The sequence below is a fragment of the Gymnoscopelus microlampas genome (assembly GCF_963454915.1).
Source record: "Gymnoscopelus microlampas genome assembly, chromosome: 24".
NCBI classification, from domain to species: domain Eukaryota; kingdom Metazoa; phylum Chordata; class Actinopteri; order Myctophiformes; family Myctophidae; genus Gymnoscopelus; species Gymnoscopelus microlampas.
In genome coordinates, this window is record NC_139961.1 from 2,173,297 (window position 1) to 2,180,796 (window position 7,500).

Genomic DNA, 7,500 nt, shown 5'->3' on the forward strand with positions numbered 1-7,500 from the left:
TGTTGATGTAATGCATTGGTTCTCAAAGTGGGGTCCGGGGACCCCCAGGGGTACTTGAGGGGGTTCCAGGGGGTCCCCAGCTAAATGATGGACAGGAACCAAATGGACCCTTATGGGTCTGTAACTCTGAGAGTGTACAAATGGAACCAAATGGACCCGTCAGGGTCCATTTGGTTCCATTTGTACACTCTCAGAGTTAAATTGACATTGATTTCACGATATGAATTGGGGTCCCATAGATAATGTTATTAAATGGGGGTCTGTAGCCTCTAATGCATGTAAAACTGGGGTCCTTGACATTAAAATGGTTGAGAATCACTGCTAGAGCCGTACAAAAAAACCTTCTCTTATGGGGGTCCCTGGTATATCATTTCAAAAGGGGGTCCGCGGGCTAAAGCAAAGCAAAGTTTGTTGTTTACCCAGGGTGTCGGACTAAGTACGAAACTTGTTTCCAGCCGGACCCTGCATGGAAGCCTTGCTCAAGGGCTATTCAGCGGTGATTCATGATTGATGTGATGAATAGGGGAATCGAACTAGGGACCTTCCGGTATCAAGGCCGCCCCTCTAACCACTAGGCCACCGCTGCCACTAGTAATAAGTTAATAAGGCTACTAAGTGTCAATTTGGGGGTCCTTGACATGAAAAAGTTTGAGAACCACTGGTTACACCAGCCAGACAGACAGACAGACAGACAGACAGCCAGGCAGACAGACAGACAGACAGACAGACAGACAGACAGACAGACAGACAGACAGACAGGCAGGCAGGCAGACAGACAGACAGGTTTATATTTCATAATGTAACTCATATTCATTCATAGAACAACTAGTTAACTTCACATCCATTCATTTAAAGTTACTTTTCCATTAGGTACATTTGTGTACAGTCGTACGACGGTGTCGAGCGCCCAAAATAGCAGATCTACAAGCCCACAACGCGTTGTGGGCTTGTAGATCTGCTATTGTTTTCATCAGAACGCTCGCCTGTCCACACACTCTGTGCTTTGAGTTGCATTTTGGTGCAAAATGTGTTAAAAAGTGGATAATAGCGCCCTCTGGTGGGCATGCTCAGTCCTCACAAAGGTCGCTTTATATTTCGCCCGTACGACGGTGACGCACGCCGAAAAGAGCCGAGCTCGTAGATCGGCTATTTTCGGGCGACGGCGCAACCGCAGTAGCCAGTCACAGAATTCGATAGGGTCACCGATTTCAACTGAACACACCGGAAATCTCTGTCTAAAAATGTAACTGTGTTTACATCCGTTAGCCGGTTAGCCACCTAGCCAGCTAGCTAGTTAGCTGACTAGCTTCTCAAGTGTTTTAACTAAAAACAAGTCCTGTATTTGTTGTAAAACTTTCTTTATTTCATTCGACAGTTGTGTTAAATAACCTTATATATTTTAATTCTACAATAAGACATGTAAAACACCTAATAACAGCATGAAGATAAATAAAGCTAACAACGGCTAAAGCTAGCGTAAACTGCGCATGCTCAGTCCTCACAAAGCTCGGTTTATATTTCAGCCGTACGACGGTGACGCGCGCCGAAAAGAGCCGAAGTTGAGAGCTCGTAGATTGGCTGGGGTTTTAAAATGTTACTGTGTTTACATCCGCTAGCTTTTTTAAACTTTCTTTATTTCAATCGGCAGTTGTGTTAATTAATTTTCTATCTTTTAATACAACAATAAAACATGTAAAACACCTAATAACAGCATGAAGATAAAATAAAGCTTTTAATACAACAATAAAACATGTAAAACACCTAATAACAGCATGAAGATAAACTAAAGCTTTTAATACAACAATAAAACATGTAAAACACCTAATAACAGCATGAAGATAAACTAAAGCTTTTAATACAACAATAAAACATGTAAAACACCTAATAACAACATGAAGATAAACTAAAGCTTTTAATACAACAATAAAACATGTAAAACACCTAATAACAGCATGAAGATAAACTAAAGCTTTTAATACAACAATAAAACATGTAAAACACCTAATAACAACATGAAGATAAACTAAAGCTTTTAATACAACAATAAAACATGTAAAACACCTAATAACAGCATGAAGATAAACTAAAGCTTTTAATACAACAATAAAACATGTAAAACACCTAATAACAACATGAAGATAAACTAAAGCTTTTAATACAACAATAAAACATGTAAAACACCTAATAACAGCATGAAGATAAACTAAAGCTTTTAATACAACAATAAAACATGTAAAACACCTAATAACAACATGAAGATAAACTAAAGCTTTTAATACAACAATAAAACATGTAAAACACCTAATAACAACATGAAGATAAACTAAAGCTTTTAATACAACAATAAAACATGTAAAACACCTAATAACAACATGAAGATAAAATAAAGCTTTTAATACAACAATAAAACATGTAAAACACCTAATAACAGCATGAAGATAAACTAAAGCTTTTAATACAACAATAAAACATGTAAAACACCTAATAACAGCATGAAGATAAACTAAAGCTTTTAATACAACAATAAAACATGTAAAACACCTAATAACAGCATGAAGATAAACTAAAGCTTTTAATACAACAATAAAACATGTAAAACACCTAATAACAACATGAAGATAAACTAAAGCTTTTAATACAACAATAAAACATGTAAAACACCTAATAACAACATGAAGATAAACTAAAGCTTTTAATACAACAATAAAACATGTAAAACACCTAATAACAACATGAAGATAAAATAAAGCTTTTAATACAACAATAAAACATGTAAAACACCTAATAACAGCATGAAGATAAACTAAAGCTTTTAATACAACAATAAAACATGTAAAACACCTAATAACAACATGAAGATAAACTAAAGCTTTTAATACAACAATAAAACATGTAAAACACCTAATAACAGCATGAAGATAAACTAAAGCTTTTAATACAACAATAAAACATGTAAAACACTTAATAACAGCATGAAGATAAACTAAAGCTTTTAATACAACAATAAAACATGTAAAACACCTAATAACAGCATGAAGATAAACTAAAGCTTTTAATACAACAATAAAACATGTAAAACACATAATAACAACATGAAGATAAACTAAAGCTTTTAATACAACAATAAAACATGTAAAACACCTAATAACAACATGAAGATAAACTAAAGCTTTTAATACAACAATAAAACATGTAAAACACATAATAACAGCATGAAGATAAACTAAAGCTTTTAATACAACAATAAAACATGTAAAACACATAATAACAACATGAAGATAAACTAAAGCTTTTAATACAACAATAAAACATGTAAAACACCTAATAACAGCATGAAGATAAACTAAAGCTTTTAATACAACAATAAAACATGTAAAACACCTAATAACAGCATGAAGATAAACTAAAGCTTTTAATACAACAATAAAACATGTAAAACACATAATAACAGCATGAAGATAAAATAAAGCTTTTAATACAACAATAAAACATGTAAAACACATAATAACAACATGAAGATAAACTAAAGCTTTTAATACAACAATAAAACATGTAAAACACATAATAACAACATGAAGATAAACTAAAGCTTTTAATACAACAATAAAACATGTAAAACACATAATAACAACCTGAAGATAAACTAAAGCTTTTAATACAACAATAAAACATGTAAAACACATAATAACAGCATGAAGATAAAATAAAGCTTTTAATACAACAATAAAACATGTAAAACGCATGAAGACAAAATAAAGCTAACACATTCATAGATGACCTACACTTTTGGTATATCACCCACCAGAGGGCGCTATCATCCACTTTTTAACACATTTTTGCATCACAACGCGACTCAAAGCACAGCGTGTGGAGGCAACGATGCTCTGAAACATGACGTCATAACATGTCAAGGACCCACTTGCTTCTGTGTTGAAAGTGATTTTTTTTTTACATTTACAACTCTCACATGTACATAAACGTTCACATTTCAAATATAAAGTGCTGACCCACGAGCCACGGATTTAACAAGTTGAGCCGTTCAACGATAAGTGCCCGTATCTCCTTTATTATTCAATAAAAAGCATTTTAATTTGAACGGCAGCCATATTCTCTCTTTTTTTGTAATGCATCAGAGTGCAATACACCTTCCGACCGGTAGTGTCGCATAGTTGAAAGCATTGGAAAAAGTGGCTGGCAATCGGATTAAAAAGCTTTTTATTGAACAATACGGAATATACAGGTATTCACATCTTTTGCGGCTCAACTTGTTACATCAATTTCATAGAGGTCAGCACTTTATATTTAAAATATGAACGTTTATGTAGATGTAGTTTGTAAATGTAAAAAAAGAATCGCAAATCAGGAGCATGTGGTTCCATGACGCTTGTGACAGACGAGCGTCATGTGAACCATGGCTAGAGGCAACGATGAACCAACAGATGAAAACAATAGCAGATCTACGAGGCCACAACAAGCGCTCAGTACAAATGTGTTATCACAAGTATCAATACTGCAATATAGAAATGCTCTGTTACAAGTGAAAGTGCAGAATATTAATTATTCTACTGTTAATCTAATCTATAATGATGATTTAACAGATTATAAAATATTAGTATAAATATTATTCTACTGTTAATCTAATCCATAATGATAATTTAACAGATTAAAAAATATTGACACACGTCGAGTTTAAATATTACTATACGTTCCATAAACTAGTATGTTTCGTAGTTATAATATTATATTATAATATTATAGTTATATTATAATATAAATATGAAGAGTTCTACAAGCAAATCACTGACTTCTGCCAAAATGTATTCTTGTCCATTGTCACCACAAGAGGGCAGCAAAGCCTATATTTTGCATATATTGTGCGTTGAGCTGTAAAATGAGGATAAATAATGTCATAAAATGTAAGAGTCTGTACGTGGTGATGTGAGACTTTTAATAATAATAATAATAATAATAATAATGTTATAGTCTGTAGTGATGGAGATGAGTTTCTGTTGAATACGTTTATTATAAATAACTGTATGTATTGTTGATGGTCATTTATATGCAGCATTATATCATTTATATATATAACTATATAAATGATATGTTATATACCGTAGCATCATTTCAAACAACATGCTCTAAATAATATGCTGAAACTATATAGAAAGTGAACGTGACGTCACACCATTGACAGTAATAGCTGAAACCCTCACTAGATGGCGCCAGCTACCCCCCCCCCCCCACACACACACACACACACACACACACACACACACACACACACACACACACACACACACACACACACACACACACACACACACACACACACACACACACACACACACACTAACACACACACACACACACACACACACACACACACACACACACACACACACACACACACACACACACACACACACACACACACACACACACACACACTACATATTGTATAACTTGTGATGCATTAAACTTTAGTTTGTAGTCAGTGTTGTGGAAATTATTGTTTATTTATTTACCCGTTACCTTTTCTATGAATATATTGGATTCATGCTAATGTGTATTTTCAGACATTTAACCACTTTAACCTCTTGTTTCCCTACAATCTATAACAATATTACTTTCAAACATGTATAAGTTACCTGTATGTAACTGTTATTTATGTATTTGTTTCATTTGACTCGACTTTTGGATCAGATTTTACATAATAATTGATATAAATGTTAATTTGTCTTTTTGTTTTTATTGTGTATATTTTTTGTTTAATATTTTTATTAGGGAGTACAGAGTTACGGGTACATAGATACAGTATTCCCTTTGTGTTCTGTTTTTTTTTGGACCTTTATCTCTCTGTACATGGATGAATAATAATAGTAACATTTGCATGGTATGAGGATTTAAACTTGGGATGTTAGTAAAACTGTTGAAGTCGAATAAAACAGAACAAACTAGAAAAAGTGCTCTTCGGAGCACAGGTCTCCGCCAGGTCAGGTAGGTTATAGTGGCCTCCTGGTGGCTCTGTAATAGGCCAATGTGAAAAGGGTGGCATTTCTTCCTCGGCCTAGTAGGAATGTGCGTGCATTCATGATTTGAAAACCACAAAAATAGCAGATTTGTGAGCTTGTGCATCGCCTTTTTCAAATAGTCGATGCACAAGCTCACAAATCTGCTATTTACAAAAATAAACAGGATAAATGCCATAAATTATGCTGGTATATTAATCTAATACTACAATATTAAACTGAAATGTAAACTACAGTATAATGTTAATATGTTGACATGAACAACAGACTGTATAGGCTGATATTGAGTACAGACTGTCTGTCTGTCTGTCTATTTGACAGTTTGGTTGCCATAGCAGCGAGTCGAAAGGTAAACAAGCCCACATTCAGACGTCCTGATACTTTGACCCGTCAATCAATCAATCACTTTTGATTGATTGACTGAATACTTTATTCAAAAGTTTGCAGAGAAAAAGCACATGAAAGTACAGTTTACAACACAAGATCAACTCAGATGGATAAAAGCCGCAATGGTTCGTCTCAAATGAGAACCCCACTTACTCAATCTTGGAGACAATAAAAGACAGACAGATTTATACCACTACAGACAGACAGACAGACAGACAGACAGACAGACAGACAGACAGACAGACAGACAGACAGACAGACAGACAGACAGACAGACAGACAGACAGACAGACAGACAGACAGACAGACAGACAGAGAGAGAGAGAGAGGGGACAGATTGTGACACAGAGACAGACACCACTTCGGGGTTTGAGTTTGGACCATGAAGGACCCGTTAATTTTCCTTCTGCTGTTTCTATGCAGCTGCCAGGCCAACCATGGTAAATATAGCATCTTTATGAATTATTATTATTATTATGAAAAGTAATAATTCATCCCCAAAAAACACATTTGCTATCTTGTAATTCTTCTCTTTTTTTTTTTACTTTTCTCTCGTTTTCAATGTACCTTGTGTCAGTGTGGTCGACCTCGACCTTGGTTGGTTGTAAACATACTTTATAGATAAAATAACATGTTGTTTTGTGTGTGTGTGTGTGTGTGTGTGTGTGTGTGTGTGTGTGTGTGTGTGTGTGTGTGTGTGTGTGTGTGTGTGTGTGTGTGTGTGTGTGTGTGTGTGTGTGCGCGCGCGCGTGCGTTCGTGCATGCGTGCGTGTGTGCGCGTGCGTGTGCTTGTGCGTGTGCGTGTGTGTGTGTAGTGTTCCTGGACAGTCAGACGGCCACTCAGGTGTTGGTGAGAAACAGACGAGCCAATTCTATGTTTGAGGAGCTGAAACCAGGTATACAGCTGGTTCATTCATGTATAATGATGTGTTATTACTGCATAAATACGGTGTGATATTACCAGTACTGTAGTATTCATGAGTATGATTTAATGTAGCCTATACACATGATGTGTTTTTATTACTTCATAATTATCATTTATCATCATATTATATTAATTCATAATTATAATTTATCATCATAT

At 34.7% G+C, this 7,500-nt stretch overlaps 2 protein-coding genes across 2 annotated transcripts in view; one reads left to right on the top strand and one right to left on the bottom strand.

The window, feature by feature from the left end:
* The window catches only part of LOC311041147 (uncharacterized protein), a 107,667-nt gene that overhangs the window by 35,603 nt on the left and 64,564 nt on the right, over window positions 1–7,500 (bottom strand). The gene's annotated exons all lie outside the window — the stretch shown is intronic.
* Window positions 6,799–7,500, top strand: part of LOC311041046 (prothrombin-like) — a gene marked incomplete at both ends in the record, with an annotated part of 17,184 nt that continues 16,482 nt past the window's right edge. Inside the window, 2 exons of the mRNA XM_084051482.1 lie at window positions 6,799–6,856; window positions 7,232–7,312. Of these exons, the coding sequence (XP_083907608.1) occupies window positions 6,799–6,856; window positions 7,232–7,312 (139 nt within the window). The remainder of the gene's footprint in view (window positions 6,857–7,231; window positions 7,313–7,500) is intronic.